This window comes from Larus michahellis, chromosome 5 (genome assembly GCF_964199755.1).
Source record: "Larus michahellis chromosome 5, bLarMic1.1, whole genome shotgun sequence".
Classification (NCBI taxonomy): domain Eukaryota; kingdom Metazoa; phylum Chordata; class Aves; order Charadriiformes; family Laridae; genus Larus; species Larus michahellis.
The window spans coordinates 74,001,516-74,027,676 of NC_133900.1; the positions used below are offsets into that span (position 1 = coordinate 74,001,516).

The following is a 26,161-nucleotide window of genomic DNA, read 5'->3' on the forward strand; positions in this document are numbered from 1 at the left end:
GCAAATGACTTGCAAGAGGTTATAAATGAAGGTGGTATACCAGAGCTGGAAATACAGCACAAAGATCACTCTCAGAACACACAGTTGTTGACTGGACCTGTCCTGGCTAAAGGTCACATTTGTGGTTCAGTAGACAACCTGACCAAATGCAGACTGATGAACATTTTCAACTACTGATGGTCCTCTTTACTGTTCTTTCCTCAACTCCATTCCTTCAGTTGTTCTGTGAGAACTGTTTATGTGGCCACACAGGAAGCCGTATTCAGGTATTGAGCCAAGTTGAAAACAACTGCATAGTATTTTGCTGGAATTTTTTTTCAGCCAAATCCATTTAAGAAAAGTTTAAACTGGCATGGCTACCAGAGGAAATATTTGTAATACAGCCTTGCTACAGAGCACTGAGGTGTAATTCCCTGTATCATTCATTGGCACATATGCTAAGAACAATGATAGATCTGAGGTGTGAGGCAGAATAAAGGAACAGGTAATACAATTGTGACAGACTGCAAGGCAGAAGGGGGAGGGGGGGGACACAAACTGAAAAACCCAGGAAAAATGCAAAAATTATGGGAAGAAGAAAACTGAGATTGTCCTTTGTGTTTCTACAGTCCTGAAGTCAAACAAGTTGAAGTGACGAGCTGACACACCAGCCATTGTTAGTTCTAATTGTCATTAATACTTTGGGGGATTTTTTAACAATAAAGACTTCCACAGAATATAAATGTCACGGAAGGAAGTTTCTACAGTAGAGCAAACACCCACACCCAGCTTTGCTATTTTTTAGAGTGACGGTTCCTGCGAAATCTTTCTCTGTGCCCTCTCACAGCTCTCCAACATGCAGAGCAGCATATTCAAAGCTACTGAATAAAGCTATATGTGACAAGCTCATAAAAATCTCAATACTACTTCTTGATTCATCGATTTGTAAATAAATGGGCTGTTTAATGTTTCAGTTTCACATAATAGAGAAAATAATGTGGTTTTGTCTTTCGTTGTTCAGTTTTCATCTTTATCTTGCAAGTTATTTGGAAAGAGTGCATTTTTTTCCTATTTTGTCTCCAGAGATGGGTTTAAAACTGAAATTTGCTTCTTTAGTAATAAAATCTGAAAAGAAAGCAAGATTATTTTAGATTTTTGTGGTTATTTCACTTGACAAAATTATACTGAATCCATATAGCAATATTTTGGGAAGGAGCCTCAACTCCATGCGACACTTTATAGTACTGAATGCAGAGCTAGCTGCACGTGCATTTCTGACTTCCCACATTGTTTTTAGTTCAAACGCATGTAGTGTTTTCATGAAGCAGGTTCCTGCGTGCAAGTCCAAAGATGCACAATTAACATGTAAAAAGACTACACAGGATGCACAGTCTGAGAAATGCCTAACATCTTAATGGAGAAAAAAGGCCTCAGAGGCGATCCTGGCAAAAGGCAGCAGCGGCAGCTCAGTTTCCCCGAGGTGGGTGATTGAAGAATGGCTCCAGCTGCTTACACGAGATTTATGCCTACTGTTAATTGGATGAATCGCTGGTAGATGCCCACTCATCTGCCCTTCAGGGACTGAGTATAAGGATTTACTGCTAGTGCAGAAAGCCATTTCTCACTCGTACACTCATGAATATTTGATCTGCTGTCATGAGGCTGGCAATTATGGATGTGCCAGAAGAGGAACGCCCTTTCCAAGGGACTGAAAAAAGCCTGGTTTACACAATGAGAATGAAAAAGACGGAGATCCTGAATGGATTGCCTGCAGCGTGGAAGAGCATGCAATCTGTATATAGGCTACGAGAACACAAAAGTCTCTGAACCAAATAAGATGCAAAAATTGGACTGGAATATGTTCTGTGGGCCCACACAGATGCCTTATATTTTTTTCCTCTAAAAATTACAGGTCCAATTAACTATTCCTTAATAGTTGCCATATCTAGTAGCAACAGAAAAGAGACAGCTAAAGAGTTACACTTGCAAAAGTCTTAGAACTGATATCCAAGAGTACCATACTTAAAAAAGAGCTCACACAGAATGCTGAAGGCTGCTCAGACAGAGGAAGGAAATATAAATTCCTGATTCCAGTGAAAGGGGAAGTGGGAACAAATCCAAAGATACCATGAGATTAAAAAGACTCCTCTTATCCATCCAGAAATGAATAAAGGAAGCATCAGCTGCTGTTGAATTTCACATCTTCTATATCAGCTGCTGTTGACTTTAACATCTCTTTCAGGCCTAGCAACGTTCTTTGGACAATGTGGCCAAACTCAGCTGATATCCATAAGGATGCACATAATCTCTACAATGCAGGTTAGAATTTTCCATCGGTGTAATCATTTATTTTGTAGACAAAACCCAGATATATTATTTTGACTAAAACAAGGAGTCATTTCTATCTGTAATCAGCAACAAACAGAAATTCAGAAATCCGCTCTGACCCTTCAGTCTTTTTCTGGATATGACAGCACCATATGTCACAGCTGAGCTTACAATACCATAACAATCAAAATCACCTTACGTATACCCTGGCCAGCAGAAGCAAAGTGCTACATAAATTTTGCCATATAGCATTGAAATTATTACCACAAAAAAGTTATCAAAATGATTTAATGTGTTTTTTTCGATAACCCTATTCAGCTCAGAGGATCTGCCCTGCCTAAGGCAGCCAGCCCTTCCAGATTTCTCTTACTGATCGCATCACAATCAAACATGACAATGAAAATGGAAGAGATGTAGTAAATGAACTCATTAGAGCTATAGTTCAGCCAGGAATCACTTTAAATATTATTAAGAATATTGCTACAATTATGAGCTATTTTTACAATCTTGTTCCATCTGCCAAAACTTCTCATAAATGAAGTAAAACTTGTGAAAATTCTCGCCTGATATTTACCTGCAAATGCTGAACATGCTATTGATTTAGTTTACTCTATAGAAGTGTCTCTTGCAAAAATGAAGCTCCTAATATGCCCGAGAATCCAGGTTACAAGATCTTTTGCTGTTGGCAGACAAAATTCACACTTGGCAAAGACAAGCTGTTACAGTGAAATAGAAGTCCTCTGAATCCCACAAAGCTATTTCAACCGCGGCACTGTTACAGAAATTCTGGAATAACAGTGAGTAAATCATACACTGCACAGCTGCTCTAACTGCTGGTATGACCAGGATAATAAAGGCACCAAAAACTGCATTGTGCCTAAAGGACAGTCTCCCATTTCCACAGACGACTGCGATAGGTACCCTTAATTTCATGTAGCTCTCCAGAACTCATGCTGCCCTGTGCAATTCAGAGCACTGTCGAAAGGAAGACCTCAAGAATCAGCCTAAGTGAAAACTTTTTGAGCTGCACCTTCTCAGGAATCCCAAAGAATCACAGACACATCTATCACTCATTTACACTCTAGGCTCCTCTCCATTGAGTTCATTGTTAATCTGTTATCATGCTGCTTCCTCACATTAAAGTTGTTTCAGAAAGACTTCAAGCTGGCAGGAGCAGATGGCATTGAAAGAAAGAAGCTGTCCTACCTGTCCTCAGCGTGGCTTATGGACCTCTCCCTACTTATTCTCTTCCCTCCCTCTTTGTGCCAGCATGACACTTCATGCTGTTACACAGTGAATCAGATCAGTCACTCCTAATTTAATTCAGATCAGTTTCCTGATCCAATACGTCATGGAGCTGAACAAATACTCCTGACAGAACATGGAAAGGGCACTGCTGAGCTGGGGAATAACAAGCAGGGAAACAGGATAAGACTGGTTCTTTCAGCAGCACTACCAAATTATATCAACTTAAAATCTACCATGAAACAGTTATCTGGAACATGTTCTCCAGAGAGGTTATGGAAACTCTGTCCTTACAGATACTCAAAACTCAATTGGAAATGGCCCTGAGCAATCTCATTCATCTTCAAAGTTGGCCCTGATCTGATCAAGGGGGTGGACTAGAAGAGCTTCAGAGGTCCCTTCCCATCTGCGTGATCCTGATTCTAATTTGCCTGTCCTGCTCAGCCTGCGAGTGGCACAGTACTTAGCACTATGGCCTCCAGCACGGCGACAATAACTGCTCACAAGAGAAACAACCTTATGAAAGGTTAGTATGTCTCACTAACCGAAATCTCATAACTTTTCAACTGCATATGGTTTAAAAGTTGCTTGTTAATAAGCTGGGCACTACAAGAGGCTAAATACAAGCTGAAAAGCATATGAATTCTTGAAGAATCTTTTAACCACTGTTCAATCCAAAACCCTTTTGTTCATTAACTTCTGCAAAAAACAGTGTACTCATACCTACTAGAGCAGTTTTGCTATAGTAAGATAAAATGTTCATATATCTATACTTTTCTGGTTCTGAGTCCAGGTGCACAAGTCTGATAGGAAACTATCAGTGTTAGTACTCCCGCAACATTTGTGAAAACGCAAGGTTTTATTGAAAGCTCCTGTCCTACAATTATTGCAATTTATTAAATGAAATCAATCTAATTTTGTAAAAGGAATGTATGGTTTTCTAGCAGATATATTCACCTGTCAAAAAAGCCATGTTCATTTTATAATTTGTTCTAAACAATGATTTCAACTACTTAAATGGCTAGTATTTATTTATAAGTAATAATATATTGCAAGTGTAGTAGGATGACCTGCGATCTCTAGTTAAAACACTAACTTAGAAATCAGAAACCACATCTTATAATAGATAATACACACAGCAAATCATTAGGACAACAGGGCTGCAGGCAGTCAATCAGTAAAATATGCATTCATAAAATAACCAGTCCTCCTGATTTTCTTTTCTGCCTCCTTCCCTTAACTCCCTTGAGCAGCATTGTGAAATATGTTTTCAAAGGGACGTTCCCATGCCTAGATTGTTCTCAAAAATGTTTCTCTGCTTGATAACCTTTTAACTCTGGTCTATCCATATTTCCCCCCAACATGCACTTTGAAAGATTCTTCCGTGATTTGGAAAAGTTTTCACAGTCAGTACATCAGATCAGTGGAGAGGGTGAAACATGGCGTGCAGTTTTGATGCTGCCCGCTGCAGCAAAAGCTGGCTTCACACCCACTGGACCACAGACATCATTCTGGCCGACGTAGGATGCCATTGCCTCTCTCTATATTACTTTTCTAGCTTCTAATTTTTTAATTAATTTCTTAAGCAATCCCTTCCTTCTGTATATTGACTTCTTTACAAACTATATATAGCAGTAATTGTAAACAGCCTTTATTTGTGGGTGGGGAAAGGGCAGTTCTCTGAACAGCGAAAAAACATTCTCCCCAGCATCTTCTTTCTCTGCCTTTCTTTCCCTGTATTTTGTCCCTGATTTGTCCTTCCCCTACACTGCATCTGCCATCTACTGGCACATTACTGTAAAAGAGTTTGGCATCAAAGACTTACTTCCAGGCCCTTTTATGTAAGGGCCTGTAGCCCAGCTGCAGTGCTATCCCTAGCTAGTGCTGCTCCTACCTGAGCCATGACATGGATATAGAAGCTTGCAGAGACTCTATGATTTTTCAGAGACGCGTAAGCCAAAATTTGGGGATTAACTTCTGTATCCACAGATACATTAACTTTATAAACAGAAGTTCCCCTAAAGTAAACACATTTTCTCTTCTACTTCCCTTACCTTCCTAGCTTCCAACAGCCATGATAAAGAGCTTACCACTTATTAGAGCAACCTCCCTGCCAAACTTCAAGTTCCATTTCTCGAATACTTGAAGATACTAGGAACACTTTTTCATAAGAAAACCATTTTTTCTTTCTTTTTTTGTCCAGAACAGATATTAGGCATAAAAAACTTGAAATGGTGCTTTTTTTATTTTTTCCAAAATTAGAGACATCTGGAGAAAGGGTCCTTTAAGAAAACATGTTAATCAGCTTTAGATATAGGCACTTTGGTAAATACCACATTATTACCTTACTTTCCTTAGCACTTGTGCAAAAGCAGACTTTGTGTTTGTCATCTTTATACTGTCTCAGCTTGGGACCAAGCACCTAAGGTGATGAGTGTGACATGTTGACTTCAAGGTCTGAGTTCTGAGGGACAATTCAAAGTATAATGTTTTTGTTAGGACACTTTTTTCTGCCTTATAAGTAACAGTTACACAAAGGTAACAAAATAACTCATGAAGTACGAAATTATTCATGAGTAATACAGGCTGCACTGAGAAGAAAAATACATATTCAGAAATGCTTCTTCTTGAACGCTGTTTCTTCAAGTTTCTTCATTTCTTTCTTGGCAAGATGGTCAACGCCAACCTTTCAGAAATATGTGAGCATTCCTTTCTTTGAAATCAGATGTAAACCAGCTGTTTACTAACTCAACATCTTACTTGTACCTCATGAAGAACATGCTCTAGTCATAGGACAGCAGAAACAAAATTTTGTTTCTTGAACAATTACCTTTCCTGAGAGCAGGAGTTAGGCTTTAAGGATTTGTTTTCTTCTAATTCCTTTCTCCATGCAAATACTCCATCACTGTCTGAATCTGCATATTGTAAATTTTCTTTGTCCATATGCATCCATTTCTTACTTATTCAATTTTCTGTTTGAACTATCTCTGATTTGATTCACTGTCCTTTTATTTAGGGAAAGAATTCAGGTATGTTTAGCACATTCACTGAAACATGGTTTCAATCATGACCTTGCATATGACATCTGTTACCGTATATAAATATTTCCAAAAGTACACAGGAACTGTTTAGCGCTATTTTACTTAACTGCTGTTTTACTTTAGTGCTATTTTATCTTAAGCAGACATTTTTGCTACTTTGAATCTCTACCCTGTGCATTACACCTGCCAACCACTTCACTTTCTTGTTGATGTAAATCAGTTCTATTTCACCTTGAATTAGCACATTATCAATTTGAGGGTTTACTGGAGCTGAAACTGAGTATTTACATTGTGCAGGAAACACGTTACCAGATGTTTCCCGTGGCACGTTGACTATCTGCCATTAGCAACTCTATCCTCAACATTTTACTGCTGAAAGAATTAGACTGTGCAATTACTATTGGTATAACTATTGGTGAAATTACAGCTATCTGAAGGCATATTGACTGGTACAAAGGGCACAATGAAAGAAAAAGTATTCACTTGTTCTGCTATTCTGGGCCTTCTCAAGTAACACACACCCTGGGTGTTCCTCAGTTTTTCCGCTAAAAAGGAACAATTGTATCAATTTCCATTGTAGAACCTGTTAAATCAACAATGAAAGACTCAAAAATGAATAACAGTAGCAGGTAGAGCACACTATTTGTGTGGGCAAGCACTCACAACTTTATCACGCTTTCCTCCTCTCTAATTTTTGTGTTCACTTTTGACAGGATTTGACTATACATGTTTTTCATTAGATGGGTATTCAAAGCTGTGTGGTTCAAGTCACAACTGCGCTTACATGAACCGCAACTAGATTTAAAAACTGAAGGCTGGATTATGACTCGGTTATGTATTCAAAGACAGATTTTACAACAGTGTGTTTTCTTGTACATAATCAGTCTGTTGGATTCTCAAGGGCTCAAAGCCAAAACATGGCAATATTTAAAACAAAACATATGTGATTTCAAACATTCTAGATACAATGCACTTACTTAGAATCATAGAATCGTTTAGGTTGTAAAAGACCTTAAGGATCATCAAGTCCAACTGTTAACCTAACATTGACAAGTTACCCCTAACATGTCCCTCAGCAGCACATCTACATGTCTTTTAAATACCTCCAGGGATGGTGACTCAACCACTTCCCTGTGCAGCCTGTTCCAATGCTTGACAAACCTTTCGGTGAAGAAATTTTTCCTGATATCCAATCTAAACCTCCCCTGGTGCAACTAGAGGTCGTTTCCTCTTGTCCTATCGCCTGTTACTTGGGAGAAGAGACCAACCCCCACCTCACTACACCCTCCTTTCAGGTAGTTGTAGAGAGCAATAAGGTCTCCTCTCAGCCTCCTTTTCTCCAGGCTAAACAATTGCAGTTCCTTCAGCCGCTCCTCACAAGACTTGCGCTCCAGACCCTTCACTTCACTTCATCCACTGAACATCACTTCTGCTTTATTCATTATTAAAAAGTTGAAGTTTATAATCTTCTGGTTCAAGGCCGATGAATAGAATTGATGGATCTCCTTGATAAACAACCATTGCCAAAACTCCAGCTGGAGTAGCCTCTTTGAGTCATGCTAACTTGCTTGGTATAAAGAGGCACCAGCAGAAAGAAAGCATATTAAAAGGATGAAGCAACTCCCACAGGGTGTAAAAAGCTATACTGCAAACTCAGGAAACAATTGGTAGATGCTTTATAAGCATCTGAAAGCAGCCTCCACCCCATGTGCTTGGGTCATGGCAAGAAATACACTGGACTGGGTCATGAGAAGAACATAAAAAGACAAGGCAGTGCGGGGTAGGAGAAAATCATCCCACCTTCTTCCTCAGAGGACTGGTAAGTGATTGTCACCAGTGCTGTAGCTTGACTTTTTTAATTGGATAGCACCCACTGTAACAAAACCATTGCAGATAGGATTATGACAGCGGATTGTAAATGTCCTTCCAAGAGAGTTTCTCAACACATTAATTCAAAAATGACTCTGAAACTGTAACTTCACAACTTCTTACAGGCTGTGGAATGGAAAAGTTGTCTGTGCAACTATAATTTGGCATCTCCACGCAGGTGCATTATAAAAATATAGCATAGCAGTCACAGACTACCTATCAGACTGCTTACCAGAGTTCCTAGCAGCTGTTATTTTGTCTTGCCATATTTACTTGCTTTTGATACCAAAATTAGGTAGATTAAAACAAGACTGGAACATGCCAGTGGAGGATTGCCTATCCAAACTCATACATATTCATACATCATTCATATACAATTAAACCCATCATGGACTTTGCATAATAGATATTGATTTAAATGTATGCGCTTAGCTTCCTCTTCATAGTCTTAAAAATTCTTGTTAGCTATGTAAACAAGACCTATGTGACTTAGTCAACTTTCTCTGCTAAACACTTGAAAACCCTCAATTAACTATAAAAAATAGTTTTTATATAATGTTTTGTTATTTTAAAAAGTCTAAATGTTCACTGTGATAAAAGAAAATCAGATAAAAATTAATTTCATTGTAAGAATGAGAAACAAAGAGCATTAATAAGTTTAGAGTGCAGTTCACAAAGGCAGGAAAAGGGAAATAAAATAGCTACATCACTGATCTCATTCATGCGTTATACAAAACACGACAGGAGCAGATCCCTGACTCTCGGAAGTTTGATTATTTTCCATATTCTAAGAGGACTTGAAAGAAGTTTTCTTCCTCTCCTTCCCTGTACCTCACCTCACATTTGTTTTAAACTATTGTCAGCTTATAATAAAAGACACCACACATTTTTTGGACCTAATATTTCATCCTAGTTTGTGTCCTTAATGAAAATGAGACATTTTATTTTCTTCCTTTTTATAAATTAGAGAAAATAGATGAAGACAACGTACAAGAAAAAAACCACAAAATTTAATTTGCCACTATGAGTCATAACAGAGCAGCTCTTCAAAGGATATTTGACTGCATACAAACTATTCACAGCTTCTTAGAACCTTTTTCCTATTAACCTAATTTTCGCTAGTTAATTTTCCCCACCCACAACATACCACGTAGCCCTATTCTGACCTCTTTGGCTTTCTGCATGTCTTTATCTGGCTACTGTTGTGTGTAACATAGATATTACAGCACAACAGAAATATTTGTTACATATAGACTTTCTATAACAAACTCCTTTGTAAGAAAGAGCCTGAAAATCAAAGAAAGCATTTTCCCTTCATTACATTATTTTCTCCTTTAGAATGAAGCTGAGAGAAAATAAAAATCAAAAAAGCAAAAAGTCAAATTACAGTGGAGAGTTTTTTCCTCTTACATTCTTAGCTATTAGATCACGACTAAAGTTAATTAATGATAAGTCAAATGAATTTGCAGACTTTAATCAGGAGGCAAAATAATGTACCTAAAGACACAGGACAAGATGTCCCTGCTTGTTGCAGGGGGGTTGGACTAGATGACCTTTAAAGGTCCCTTCCAACCCAACACATTCTATGATTCTATATGATTCTAAGTGTTACAGGTTCAGTTCTCTGCTCTACTGCAAATTTCTTGCTCAGTCTTGGCTTCCCTAGCTGTTAACGTGACACTATTATTTTCTCTTCCTATCCTTTACTCGGTTTGTTCAGTTGGGCTATAAACTTTCAGAGGCAGCAGGGTGCCCTTCAGTGCATGTTTGTACAGCTTCCAGCGTAAAAAGCCATGATCTCGGATGGACTCTCTGAGTCCTAACTGAAGACCAACCTCCTCACAACTTTATTTTCAAAGATGTCTGACATGAAAAAACCCATAGTGAGTAAACAGACACAGAAATGCAAGGTGCATTAGAATTTTGCCTTGAAAGCATATCATACTTTTTAATTTGCATTGCCCTAATACTATTTTCTAGGCAGAGCTTTAAGTTTGACCTCCAAAGATTTGAGACTCTGAGGATCTATCAATGGAAGATGTTTCCTCGGCTTTCTGGAATACACTTCTACACAGAGGATTAGTGGAAGTACTCAAGCTATTAGCTTCTGCTTTAGAAGACAGCATGACAGCAAAGAGGTATTATGAGAATCCATAACCTTCAAATTTATTCCCATGATAAAAAGTCTAAAATGAGCCATATACGTAGGCCTTCAGGATCTTATATAGCTTGCCTATCTTACCAAGTCTTTTGATGAAACATGAGTATTCACAGAGTGCAAAAAATATTAGAAAGCATCATTCAATGAATATGTCTGCATTATGCACTTACAGGCTGACCCACTATGAACTTCTCTATTGATTTTGAATCTTTAAATTTTACATTAATTTTGGTTTTAAAATACAGCCTTTTTTTCTTTCAACAATCTGAAAACACTGCGCACTAACTTTTTTCAGATATTTTTTTTCTTCTTGAATGCAATAGCTGAAGTCCATAGGACTTGTGGATTCCAATGCAAGTGAGTTGCTATCAATAAACAGCCACTACGTTGCAGTAACTGACCTTGTCATAGAATCATAGAATCATAGAATTGTTGAGGTTGGAAGGGACCTTTAAGATCATCGAGTCCAACCTTTAGCCTACCCTGACAAGAGCCACTTCTAAACCATGTCCCTAAGTGCCCCATCTACCCTTTTTTTAAACACCTCCAGGGATGGTGAATCCACCACCTCCCTGGGCAGCCTATTCCAATGTTTAATAACCCTTTCAGTGAAAAAATGTTTCCTAACATCCAATCTAAACCTCCCCTGATGTAACTTGAACCCGTTTCCCCTTGTCCTATCACTTGTCACCAGGGAGAAGAGGTCAGCCCCCATCCCTCCACAACCTCCTTTCAGGTAGTTGTAGAGGGTGATAAGGTCTCCCCTCAGCCTCCTCTTCTCCAGGCTAAACAACCCCAGCTCCCTCAGTCGTTCTTCATAAGGTTTGTCCTCCAGACCCCTCACCAGCTTTGTAGCCCTTCTCTGGACATGCTCCAACACCTCAATGTCCCTCTTGTCGCGAGGGGCCCAAAACTGAACGCAGTACTCGAGGTGGGGCCTCACCAGTGCCGAGTACAGGGGGATGATCACTTCCCTAGTCCGGCTCACCACACTATTCCTGATACAGGCTAGGATGCTGTTGGCCTTCTTGGCCACCTGGGCACACTGCTGGCTCATATTCAGCCGGCTGTCAACCAACACTCCCAAGTCCTTTTCTGTCAGGCTGCTTTCGAGCCACTTTGCCCCAATCCTGTAGCGCTGCATGGGGTTGTTGTGTCCCAAGTGCAGGACCCGGCATTTGGCCTTGTTGAACCTCATACCATTGGTCTCAGCCCATCGGTCCAGCCTGTCCAGATCCCTCTGCAGAGCCAACCTACCCTCAAGCAGATCAACATGCCCGCCCAGTTTAGTGTCATCTGCGAACTTACTGAGGGTGCATTCGATCCCTTCATCCAGATCATTGATAAAGATATTAAAGAGAACTGGCCCCAGCACCGAGCCCTGGGGGACACCACTTGTGACTGGACACCAACTGGATTTAACTCCATTTACCACCACTCTCTGGGCACGGCCATCCAGCCAGTTTTTTACCCAGCGAAGAGTACACCTGTCCAGGCCATGAGCAGCCAGTTTCTCCAGGAGAATGCTGTGGGGAACGGTGTCAAAAGCTTTGCAAAAATCCAAGTAGATAACATCCACAGCTTTTCCCTCATCCACTAAGTGGGTCACCTTATCATAGAAGGATATTAGGTTTGATAGGCACAACCTGCCCTTCACAAACCCATGCTGACTGGGCCTGATCACCCTGTTCTCCTGCATGTGCCGTGTAATGGCACTGAGGAGGATCTGTTCCATGACCTTCTCAGGCACCGAGGTCAGACTGACTGGCCTGTAGTTCCCCGGATCCTCCTTCCGGCCCTTCTTGTGGATGGGTGTCACATTTGCTAACCTCCAGTCAGCTGGGACCTCCCCGGTTGTCCAGGACTGCTCATAAATGATACCAAGTGGCCTGGCGAGCACCTCTGCCAGCTCTTTCAATACCCTTGGGTGGATCCCATCCAGCCCCATAGATTTGTGCACTTCCAGGTGCTGAAGCAGGTCCCTCACCGTTTCCCTTTGGATTACGGGGGCTTCATTCTGCTCCCCATCCCTGTCTTCTAGTTCAGGGGTCTGGGTGCTTAGGGAACAACTGGTCCTACTGCTGAAGACTGAGGCAAAGACTTCATTAAGTACCTCAGCCTTTTCCTCATCCTTGGTCACTATGTTGCCGGCCCCATCTACTAGAGGACAGAGATAATCCTTAGTCCTCTTCTTATTGCTAATATATTTATAGAAACTTTTTTTGTTGTCCTTGACAACAGAAGCCAGGTTTAGCTCTAGCTGGGCTTTGGCTCCCAACATGAAGTAAAATTCACTAGCTTAAACCATTAATCATGACAACGCTGAGAACAGATCTTTCTTACAACAAATAAAATACCAGTGTTGCATTTGGTGGTAACAGGCTGCAGGCTAATACTACCTAAAAGGACAAAGTTACTACCTGGAATGTTTCAGAAGTCAGTAGTTAAGCACATTGACTAGTTTAAGATGTTCTTGCATCATTGGTGTTACTTTTCAGGATTGAGTCATGTTCTCTTAGCAATGCTGCTGGACTGTGTTAAGACAAGTTTCTTAAGTCGGATTTTGAAGTCGTATTGGAAAGATCTCATCCATTCACCCAAGGACGAAGAAATTTCATAGTGCCTTTAAATAAAACTGTCTCTTACTATCCAAATTATGAGAAAGTAATAAGCAAGCAAAAAAGTCGTAATGGACTTCAACTTTCCATGTTCCAGTCTCACACAGGTTTGAGTTGTACTTTCAAGGTTTACCTTTACTGGAAAGGAATATCTTAAAGGTACTGTTACATATTTTCTTGAAAGAGCAGGGCTAGCTGATTGTACATCCAGTTGTTGGAATTTAATACAGCTTTTTAAATTAATAGCTTTTCAGTGCCACACATGATTTTCATTGCCATAAGATATAGAAGAACAATTTTCAAGAGCAACAGTACTGTGGTAGTATTCAGAAATCCCAGTACCTAATTACATTGTGTGTTACACAAACACTGAAGACGCTCTCTGCCTAGAAACTTAATCTCCTTCAAATGCTAATGAATACAATGTTTATAAACACATGAAAGATAAATGTGAAACAGACATAAGTTTAAATATCAGAGCAAAGCTATGTAATGACAGCACACTGGATGCCAAAAATTAGTGTTTGTAGCTTTCCTTCTTGTTGCTGCTTTTTACGCATTGTTATAATTATTGCTCCCATGGCTGCAGCTGCCAACACAGACTCTCTCGACAATACCTAAGAATAGACATCTGAGCATCACATGAGTTTCATTTCTTCTCTACTGTTAGCAGCATTTGTCTAATTATGCTTTACATAAATTTGAAACAATTGCACTATAAAACAAAGAAGTATCAATAAATGAAACATTATGATCAGAGATGCACTGGCAATTAGAATGAAACAGCTGTAATTGACTGGAGGAACTAGTGACTATGTCAGTAACATACTGTTCTCCACACTAGTGTATGTTTTGTGATACTGTATGTTAAAAACAAGCATAGTCCCAAAAAAGGGCTACAGCTTATGGACGTATCCCCATTCATGATCATCAGAGTCTTTCCACAGTGCTTCTTCTGCTTCTCCTTCAGTATGTTTCTACTTCCCAGATTCCCCTATTCAACACACCTAAACCAGGCCTCTTCCTTTTTCATATCTGCGCACAACACATACAACACAACTTCCCCTATTATACCAAGAACTTTTCATACCAACAAAGAGCTTTCTCCAGATCTGTCGTGTTCAAACCGGGACAAGATCTCACTGAGAGGAGTTATTGGGGGAGGAGGGGAAGGGAAGGTGTTAACTACTTTATGTAGATATGATGCTTCTTCAAACGATTATTCTTGGCTTTGAAACACATCTGTTTGCCTGCAATAATTGGGTGCTACAAGAAAAACTGTAATCAAAGAAATCACTCAGTTGCCTGCAGAAAAAAAGTATTCTCTTTAAAGAAGAGAGCAGAAGTTAAACTAGGACAACTCAGCTTTAGCAAAGCAGATTTAACAAACCAGCACTTTGTGAATCCACCCTTATGGTTCTTCCTGTGGTTGCCACTCAGCCTACGTTTTCAGTGTCACCCATGACACACTTTGGAGACATACGATTACTTATAAAGTGAAATCAGATTCTAACATAATCCTGCATCATTTACAGTCTCACATTAGACTTTCTTCCCAATTGGCCTGCAGGGGCCAGAAGAGTTTCCACAAATAATATTTTAAAATAAGAATAGAGGGAGGCATTGTGACCTCCAGAACGTAAACCAGGACATGGAAATGCAGTTCCAGCTTTGACATTAAAAATTAATGGCAAACGGTTGCTGGTGGGGAAAAAAAAAAAACACAATCAAAAAAACGACCACACATACAAAGAAAAACTCTGACTCATGAATCTCAAAGTATTTTGCTTGCTACCCAAAACCAGAGCAAAAACCTCCATGCTCCAAACTTTAGTTTAACTTCTATTCTTTTTAAATTAGCAAGGCAGCTGTCATAATGTAAGCCCTGCAAGAAAGATGCCTTCAGGAAAGAAACAGAAAAGGAAAGGTAAAAATCTTACCCTTTCACGACTATCTTTATTTGATTGATTTATGAGCTTTGCACTTTTGACATACACCACTTGCTCTCAAAAGGTTTGTGAAAGTCAAGTTCCAGACAAGGGAATAAGTGAAGCAACAGAGAAATAGCATCTTCTGTTGTTGAATGTTTAAATGCATCAATTTATTACCTGAACGCACTTTTCTTATTTTGTTTTATGATTTCTAGAGACAGCAGGTAGCTTAAGGCTCTACATTACCAGATCTTTAACTGGAACCATTGTTATACTGAATTGGAACAGGGGAGCTATAATTAGTCATGCACTGAGTTAAACAGGGTTAACTGAACGTAGTTTTTGGTAGTCTGACAAAGATACACACACAGGTGTATTTGGATTAAACAGCTCAGCCAGCCTAATGCTCAGCCTTGTTCCACCAGTACCCATGCTGCCTGACCTCCACCCTAATCCTATCCATATAATCATCTGTATGCTTTTTTTCTGTGTTAATTTTACATCAGTTTAGTGAGCATAATTGGCCAACCTAGGAATCACTCTAGTGCAATGGAAACAGCAGGTACACATTGCCTGGAGTGGGACTGTACCTTTCATTGGTAACTATATTTTAGACCATCTTACCTCACCTCCTAGAACTTTCTTCATAAGCATCCTATCCCTTCTAAACTGCACAGCTTTCAGCTTCTTGGTTCTTGTTACGTTAATTTAATCACTTATCCAATTGCCATATTCTCTTACACTGAATTTCACAGTGGAGAAATTGGAAATAAGGAGAAATGAAAATAAGTAGAAAGAACTCTACCCTCTCTCTTTCCTCATCCAGAAACATCAGAGATTGTGTACGTATTAAAAAAATATTTCCTTTTTTCCTTTTATTTTGATTTTAGCACTGTTAAACTCACTGATCCTTTTTCAAATCAAACTCAGTGAAAAAAGTGTATGCACATGATACTAATGCTATTTAGCTATGTAAATGCTATGTAAAATGCAGCTTCCAAAACAGTTTGTGTCACTTTGAAACCATCCTGCTAAACTAATACTATAAAATATATTTAAAATATTAACTTTTCTGCAGGAAACGACTAAAAAAATTTGAAGTTTAATTTACCTAACAGCTACCACACTTTATGCCAATACGATAAATATCCAATGCATTTATGTTGTTACCAAGCATGAGGTACAAGAACTCTGGACAGCCTTTTTTAAGAAAATCAGCCTGACTGCCCTGATACACCAGTTTTATTCCATACAGTGGCAATATTTTTTCTAAGAGAACTCTATTGCAGTTGGCTTATCATGGCAGAAATGTTGTGAATAGCTTTGACAGACAGGAGTTTTGCAATGAGAAGGTCATAGGCTTTGTTTGGATCTTCCCTTGTCTGATTAGACAGAGAGTATTTTACCACAATTGGCTCTAGCCACTGATTTTCATTTCCAAATACCTGTCATCACCGTCACTGATGCATTCAGGAAGAGCAAGACTACAGCCAAACAGCATGATGTGTTGATAGCAGCTGAGACGACTGAGATAACTGAAGAACTTCAGGAACTTTTCCATTTCAATACTTTTGACAATGGAAAGAACTGAAGTTATAGTGGTGTAGTTATATGGCAGCATTTGGCACTGGCTGTTGGTGATATTTATGCAGGCACCTGTGAAATCAAAACAATATATTTAGAACAAAAGTATCACCATTTAATAGTTGGTTCAAAGCATTTATTGAATTGACTAGTCAGTACATATGATATATAAGCAATGCCTGTACCTCACAGAAAAGACAACATTCCATAATGCTATCATAATACTGTCAAAAAATAAGAAAAAAAAAAAAAAGGACTCTGGAGAAGCTCAGTAGCTTTGTTTGGAAAACCAAACAAACTTTTCACAATCCTCTGAACCTCTACAAAACTGGACTAGAAATAACACAAAACAAATTTCTTTCTGACACAGGTTGGATGAACATACAATAAGAATAGCCTGGATACAGCCAACTTTGGCGGAAACTAAGAATGGCCATCATACAAAAAAAGCTGCTCTGTTTTGGGTGTTTCCATAAAAACCTGGCTGGATGGCCGTGCCCAGAGAGTTGTGATTAATGGGGTGAAATCCTCTTGGTGGCCGGTCACCAGTGGTGTCCCTCAGGGCTCAGTTTTGGGGCCAGTTTTTTTTAATATCTTTATCAATGATCTGGATGAGGGGATTGAGTGCACCCTCAGTAAGTTTGCAGGTGACACCAAACTAGGTGGGAGAGTTGATCTGCTTGAGGGTAGGTTGGCTCTACAGAGGGACCTGGACAGGCTGGATTGATGGGCCAAGGCCAACTGTATGAGGTTTAATGAGGCCAAGTGCCAGGTCCTGCATTTCAGTCACAACAACACCAAGCAATGCTACAGCTTGGGGAAGAGTGGCTGGAAAGCTGCCCAGCAGAAAAGGACCTGGGGGTGCTGGTGGATGGCCAGCTTAACATGAGCCAGCAGTGTGCCCAGGTGGCCAAGAAGGCCAACAGCATTCTGGCTTGCATCAGGAATAGCGTGGCCAGCAGGAGTAGGGAAGTGATGGTGCCTCTGTACTCGGCACTGGTGAGGCCTCACCTCAAGTACTGTGTTCAGTTCTGGGCCCCTCTGTACAAAAGGGACATTGAAGTGCTGGAGCTTGTCCAGAGGAGAGCTACCAGGCTGGTGAGGGGTCTGGAGACCAGGGCATATGAGGAGAGGCTGAGGGAGCTGGGCATGTTTAGCTTGGAGAAGAGGAGGCTGAGGGGAGACCCCATTGCCCTCTACAACTACCTGAAAGGAGGTTGGAGAGAGGTGGGTGTTGGCCTCTTCTCCCAGGTGAATAATGACAGGGCCAGAGGAAATGGTCTGAAGTTGCGGCAGGGGAGGTTTAGATTAGATATTAGGAAGAATTACTGTACTGAAAGAGTGGTCAGTCACTGGAACAGCCTGCCCTGGGAGGTAGAAACGTGTAGATTTGGCACTTCAGGGCATGCTCTAGTGACAGAGACTGTAGGCGGTTTTTTTGTGTGTGATGGTTGGACTTGATGATCCCAAAGGTCCCTTCCAACCATGAAGATTCTATGATTCTATGATAATGTTTCTCTTTTTGCTACCATTCTACTTTGCAGTGGCCTTTCCTGCCAAATTCACCAACCTGCTTACCTATGTTTCCCAAGGTGATGGTGTTACCTCCACAGTCCTTCTTCTCTGTCCAAACAACGTAGAATTATTTGATTTTATAGGCTGAACACCTACCCTGTCCTAAACTGTTGTCCCACTCTCGACCTACCAGAGCAACCTTTCTCTGCTTATGCACTGTCATGTGCAGTAGGCTCTCTCAGCTATGCATGATCATCAGGTTAACTCACTACACAAAGTTCTTAAGAGTGAGTTTCAAAAGCCATACATCAAATTCAAAATTTTCATCAAGAACAAACTATTAAAATCTAATATTTATGACAGCTCCCTTCTTTGATGAAGGCCTTTCTAGACCACCTAGTCAGGCTCCAGCAGCATTTTTTTCACACTCAGAGCGTATCCACATTGTACAATAAGCTGGGACCTCAGCCCATTCTCAAGACCAGACTCCATCACTAATCATGATGTAAACAAATCAAACTCATGCTAAATGATGATCCCAACTCTAGCCTTCTGAAGGGGGAAAACTCTTGAGCACATTCAAGCCTTAGCACTCATGTTCTTATTATCCGAGCAAACTGGACATTGGTAGCACCAAATGGGGTAGATCCTTTCCATCATCAGACATTTTGGGACTGGCTTCTTCCAATAATTATGTGACTCATTTACACCCAAACTCCTGAACTGATAAATGCTGGGCATGCAAAGCATACAAGATGTAGCTATTAGGGTTCAGCAAGTCTGTCTCTTCCTCACCTTTCAGTCCAAACACAGTCCTCACTGTCTAAATGCACTAGTGGCAAATTCTGGTATCTATGAACTAATACAGCCTCACATAAGAGTAAGGGAAAGCAAAGCATAATGAAGAAAAAAAATCGTTAGGGCTTTTTCAAGTTGCAATGTCTTTGAAGGGATGGACAAAAAAGGTGGGTTTCAAATTTTATCTTGACTTGTTAAAAAATAATCCCTATTTTTTCAGTGCCTGCTGAGTGTACTCAAAGTTCCTCCCTTTCTCTTCTCCCTCTCCAGAAATCTACCAACAAAATCTAAGGAATTGAATATTGCCCCAGTTAAATAACAGCAAGTCTCTGCCATCATTCTAATCAAGCTAAAACTATCTCCACAAGTCCCTGTGTTAAGATTCCTCCCCTTCCCAGTACTGCCAATGAGAAATCTCAGAACAAGTGTACACCCATTTTCTGCTACACTCCCTTTTCACTCCTACACTAGAGTGACTAATGAACCTGTTCATACCAGAATCACATTTTTCCATATAATTCAGGGGCAGATTCTTCATTCAGAATTAAAAGTAAATGCTGGGAGATCAGCAAAAAAGTGGTGAGCCTCCAAATTAAGAGAACTTTCAAAATTGCAGAGTGCAGTTTTCAAAAGTGGCTATATGAGTTAGTACCACATGCCAATGATTTTTAGTGCCACCTCTGCTCTGAGGCTGTACAGGTATTTTTGAAAATAGCACCAGGATGATCACCAAATCTACCTGTTAGGCTGTGACACCAAAATTTAGTGATACTAAAATACCTTTCCAGAGGAAAGGGGAAAGGGAAGACAGGTGGAGGGAAGGGAAGAAAATTCACTTCAGAATCACAAAGTTTTCTTTTAAAAGATGCCACCTCTGGAATGACTACTGACTTTGTGACTTTTGCACAGTATCTTGACCTGCTATAAAAATGTAAAATCTCTCTCCATTTTTTACATTGTATTTTGCACTTGAACAAACTCTTTGCCATTTATTTGAACTTTGCTTAAAAGACTTATTGCTTGGGAAAGCTTAAGAAGAAAACACTAATGTTCTGATTTAAATATTACAAATATTGAAACTTTCACAGGAGAAATTATTTAAACTGCTAACCTCCTTACAGTTCTCTCTTGCCTACATTCTTTTGCTGATGCTCGGACTACATTTTCAGTAACTGTTGTGATAAAAGGATAACATACCCACGCAAAATTCTGGGTCTCCCCCACCCACAAACATTTCACACTGAAGTTATTTAAATAAATAAAATTATCCTAAACTGGGGGGAACGAGAAGCACACAGGGCTTACACAAATGGAATTTCAACAAAATTATTCACAAAATCACCTTGTATCTCCTGAGACACAATTGCAAAATAGTCCCTGCCATGACATGTGCCAAAAAGCAGTGACATTTTGGCTGAGATCATGTGCGTGGGCTCCTTTAGACCTTTTATAATTCACACAATCCTGACAGAGAAGGGCTACAGTTCCTTGGAGCTATCTGATCTTTTAGGAGTACTCAGTGGCTGGACAACACAGCACTGAAGTCAACATTCATGGCCAAGAAGATATACTTTTATAGCAATTTTACAAGAATTTTTAAAACAAAGAAAGAGAGATGCAAGGAGGGACTAAACCCAGGACCTGCCCTTGCAATAGAATCATGATCCATCTTCAATTCCGTGAATGTTGCATTCCTATAAAACAACATCAGTTCAGCATTAATCCCAGGCACATCCGTATCCTGGAACACTTATGGAAAGCAGGTACCTGGGTTAGAACTTCATCTTTTTAACACTGATCCTCAATCCACATCTTCTATTTTTTGTTCCATCATTCACCCAGCAAGTAAATTACAGTGCAACAGGTGAGTGTCCCATACCCTCAACACCTCCAAGTCAAAGCATAATTTCAGGATGATAGCAATTGTTGCATCACAGTATTATATATATCTCAGATTCTCCTCACTGCAGTAGTAACAAGTGCTATAGTCTCAAAAACCCTGTCCAGTAAATTAAGGAAAGCTATCTTGTGTTTGTACACAGGACTCAGGAACAGCACCCCACTGGCTCACTTATACCACACGGAGCTGCAGAGCACGGATGCATCGTCCCTCTCCAAGCCAGCCCACAGACCTCTAACCCAGCAGCAGGCAGGTGTATCTTTATTGCTTTGCAAGGGACCTCTCAAGTTCCACACAACTGCATAAATTGGTCATACTTTGAGTAATACGCTATTTCAGAGCAAGGTCATTTCACCTAAACTGAGACCAGTAGAAAACTCAGAAGATTCTCTATTCTGATCGTGTGCACAAAACAAGTCCATCTGGTAATTCTTGCATCAAGCCCAATACCTTGCGACAGACAGAAAATACCTTTCAGACAGGCAAGCCTGCTCAGTGCCAAATTGCTCTCTACAAAAGCAAACAGTGACACAGACACAGCGTTCTACAGAACAAGGAATAATTTATTTTAAAGGACATTAGAAGTAGGAGAAAAGCTATTTAAAATACAAGCAAAAGGGACTGCTAATTTAATGAGGAGTATGTATTTAAATAAAAAGATTGAAGAGATAAGGTAACTATTTTAGTAAGAATAACAGTATTCTTTTTTTTTCAAATAAACAAAATCTGAATAATTACACTGACAAACAGCCACAGATATAAGAAAAGAATGCAGTAAACCTCAAAATGCATAACTATTCTACTGAATTGCTAAATTCTGCTCCATATGCACAGGCTAAGCGTGTTTTACAAATTATGCGGCCCTGCAGTGCCAGAATGCTAATCTGACTGATGGTATAACATACTGGTACTAAAGATGTTACCAACCAAGCAGGAAACAGAGCAGAGAAGAAGATAAATGCTGGATACACATAGAAAAGCCTCAACCTATTTACTTCTTTTCTCCAGTAAAAATTCATTAATTATGGGGAATACAAGGCACATAAACTAGTTTTGGCAATCCCTAATGGGGGGAAAAAAAAGAGCAGTGAATTAGAATAACAACATGTGAAAAAGCTGTTGATCAGAACAGCGTGGTTCCTAATTATGTGGGTCATTTCTGACATTCATCTAAATTAAGAGTTTTGAGGTTTCTGTTTATCAGTGGCTATTGCCAGATGGACTGAACTGGTAAAAAAGGGCTTCCTTCTACTCCAACAATTGCAATGCAACTCTACTGTTTCATATTCAGTGCTGCTGAAACTAATTTAAACAATGCATTTTCCCTTTCCCTCTCTCCTCTTCAGATTGTTCCCAGATTGTACTACCTATGGATTCCATCTGCACAAAGTGAACTGGACTAGAGGATTGAGCTGACTGAAAATAACCACCTACATTCTTTCCGCAAAGGCAATGCAACCAGAACTGCAGCTTAAACTTGATTAATCATTTTAGTTTCAAAATGCTCAACCATCCCTATAGTGATAAGGTCACGATTCCTCACCCAACGGTGGTTGTCACGTCTGGGTATTTTTGAGGGCATGCAATGAACTAGCTCTGGACATTAACCTGCCTGAAAAAAACAACCTCTCCTTCTCCCTTTCCCTCTTCCTCTCCTCCAGCACTTTTTAATTTTTGGGCGGGCACAGGGTGGAGGAGAGAAAGAGGAAAAGAATAACTATTTCATTTGGATCAGATCATTGGGTCGAACAGCTTTTTGGCAGAAAAAACATTTGTTGTACGCAGCCTGATTTTCATATCCCAGGTCATTTGCTGATAGTTCAATTAGAAAATAATTTTTTTAATCAGAGCAACTTTTACAGAACATCTTTAGGTAGCTTATGAAAACGAAACAGTGTTCAATTTGCAGTAGTGATCACCACCCACTTCAATACAGAACTTAGCTTGGTACCCTCTCAGTACGAATTTGAACAGTTGCAGTCCATAAATTCACCGGTAAAGCCTCAGTAAAACCAAGGAAAAATGGCAACATTCACCTGGCTCTTTCATAGCAAAAGCTCTACAAATGTGGAATGAAATCTCATCTTTAATGCTAAAATGTCTTGAAAATTTCTAGGAATCCCATTAAAAAGAGCAAACCCAAACCAAACTCATCCATTCTAACTTAGAAACTTGCCTGCCTTGCCTACAGCAGCAATTTGCAGACTTCTTGATATGAGAATGACCTTCAGCAAACCAATTTTTTTCCAATCCCAAGTTGCTATGTTCTCCTGACCGTAAAAGGATTTTGTGACTCTGCTTGATTTCACAATCTCATTATGTGAGACATATGAAGTTATAGAATGCCTTTTGTACCTCCTCTGTCCTGTTGCTATTGAATATCCAGATTGTCATGGACTTTTGCTCCAGATCAAAGGAGCATGGCATTCCACCTAGCATCTGGTGCTCTCAGCAAAACTTCTTTCCAAAACTCATTACTGTCTTCAAAAATTTTAATACCTCTTTTAATTTACTATGACATCTTGGTACATTTTTCATTTCAATTAAAACAGAAGATGGACAGATTTTCTTGGCCTCCCTCCAGCTATGAATTTCTCACGTACAGTCCGATTGGGACTGAACTTGGGACTGAACTGATACAGCATTTCAGGTGTTTTCTCCATAACTCAGGAAAAGTGCCCCAGTGAGTGATTTTCTTCTGACACACTTCAATAGATGCCAGGAACTAGGATCCCTCCTTTGGAATCTGCCCAGCAGGAAAATCTACAAACTGTTTTCTCCCTAGTTCAAGTATCAGGAGTTAAAATCAACTATTTCACAACAAAAGCATAGTCTGCAATTTTTTCACATGAACACTAGCTTGAAAACATGATTTCCACAGTTCAGGGCAGCCTCCGCTTCCTGACGTGAGGGACAGCTTGGCTGCCCAGTGTGACCGCTGGGTGACTGTTCCCTTCTAAACACGTTCTCAGGCCCTTCCTTGCATTTTTTCCACACTCCTAGAAAAGTTGCATATTTGTTCTCTTCCAGGACACATTATACCATAACAGAAAACATCAATCAATCCCTACGGAACAGCACACAGTCATATTACACTATCAAAGAAAATAAAAAGGATACCTACACATTCTGGAGGAAAACCACCAAGATTTCTACAGCTAGGAAGCGCATTAGTTGAGAGCTCTTTTAGCCCCTTGGAAAAGTACAGTTAAATGCAGGATAGCAGACCTTAATAAATTTAAGAAACTAATTATATGATAAGAGATTAATAAAATTGAAGTACTGGTGTCATAATCTCTAACACTAAAAGAAAAATAAAGTCTGAAGGAAAAAGTATTTTAAATTACAACACCTGATACAGATAAGAGTAAAGTATTATTAGCATTTCTGTCAAAGGAAAATTCAGCCAATAGATTATAGTGGTTTATGAGTGTTTTCTGGCCTTGACAGTTCCACCAATGGCTAAAATATATCGCACCACCCTCCAGCCAAAAGCTTTCACTGTATTAACTACTGTTTTGTCTCTCATGGATATAATTAATTACTCAGAATTAAAATAAAATTCAGATATAACTTCTCTCACTTTATTTCCCTGGGGTTTGCATCCTCTTACATCATTTAGTGAGAGGATTACACCCAACAAAACTTGCCTGTTTTTCCCAGCTTTCTCAGTATCTGGCATAGGTGGCAATGGTGAGTCTGGTCTGCAGGGTGGACTCTGTGAAGAAAGGCTGGGGCTGCTCTGTGTTGGACATGGCTGGTTCCAGCCAGCACCAATGGACCCACCACTGGAGCCCCTCAGCTGGTGAAGGATCCATGCTGGAGCAGACTTATCCTGAGGGACTGCAGCCCATAAAGAGGACCCACATGAGAGCTACTCTGGAGTAGGAGGGACCTCAGGCTGGGGCAGGGAAGAGGTGTGAGGAGGAAGAAGCAGCAGAGAGGAACTGTTATGAACCAACCACAACCCCCAGTCCCCATCCACCCTGTGCCACGCACAGCAGTGAGGAGGTAGAGGGGATGGGATTGAAGGAGTGAAGTTGAGCCTGGGAAGAAGGACGGGGTGGGGGGGAAGGTGTTTAGTTCTTGTATTTGTTTCTCACCATTCGACTCTATTTTTAATTGGCAATACGTTCAAATAATTTTCCCCAGGTCGAGTCTGGTTTGTACCTGATGGCAATTGGTAAGTGGTCTCCCATCTTTACCTCAGCCCATGAGCTTTTCCATCTTATTTTCTCCCTCTGTCCTCTTGAGGGAGGAAATGAGAGAGCAGCTGGGTGGGCATCTGGCAGCCACCCAAGGGCAACCCACCATAATCTTATAAAAATATTCTTTCTTTTCAAATTCAAGTAACATGAAAGAATAATTGAAAACACTAAAACAATTCTACAAAGGAGATTTAGTTTTGACTCATGCATTGCTGTATTGTCTTTTTTAAAATCTTTTCTTCAGCTAGCCCAGATCCCACTTAGTCACATCAGATTTGGATAGTTTTTATGGGCTTCTCACTGCATGAAGGTGCCTGTGTCAGGGAAGATAAGCCCCATGTCAACCAAGCACACCTTAAATAGAGACACTGGACTCGGAGTCATGTGGAAAAATTTAATTGAAGTTGGGAGAGGAAGCCCAAGAGAAGGGGAAATTGTAGATTGTCTTTCTGTATGGAAGGCTAGATTCTTCCTAGCAAGGACAAGGCAGGGACATATCAAAGATGCAGTAACAGAATTAGGTCCTTTAGATAGTTCCTACTACAAGATAAAATCCTGATGAGTCTCTGTGTCAGGCTACATTGACTATAAGAGCATAAACTGGAGGAAGACATAACACGGACAGAAAACTAAAATCAAGCTGTGGAAGGAAATAGCTTTAAAAAAAATCCTAAGTCTTCAATTCTTTTCAAGTCTGGTCAACATCTCTGTATCATTTGTACTATTCCCTTCAGTATGAAATTCTCAATTCTTCGAAAAAGTACTCTGTTGGCTATTCTGCAGCTGCTTGTGTCTGCAGTCTGAAATCAATAAAGCAACACCACAGTCTGGCCATACTACTCAAAATATACCAGTCAAACTAAGTCACAATTTTCTTCATTCTTTCAGGTTGGATCCAGTTCACTTGACTTTGTTTTTAAATCAATCAGTTAGTTAAAGATTTTTTTTTATTATTTCTTTTTCTGCTTTCCCTTAATATTTCTC

The 26,161-nt window shown here is 39.9% G+C and overlaps 1 protein-coding gene across 9 annotated transcripts in view; it reads right to left on the minus strand.

Moving 5' to 3' along the window:
- CORIN (corin, serine peptidase) overlaps positions 1-26,161 on the minus strand; it is a 149,710-nt gene that overhangs the window by 78,770 nt on the left and 44,779 nt on the right. For all 9 annotated transcript variants that reach the window (XM_074587998.1, XM_074587992.1, XM_074587999.1 and 6 more), the window contains exon 4: positions 16,618-16,828. In XM_074587998.1, the coding sequence (XP_074444099.1) occupies positions 16,618-16,828 (211 nt within the window). The remainder of the gene's footprint in view (positions 1-16,617; positions 16,829-26,161) is intronic.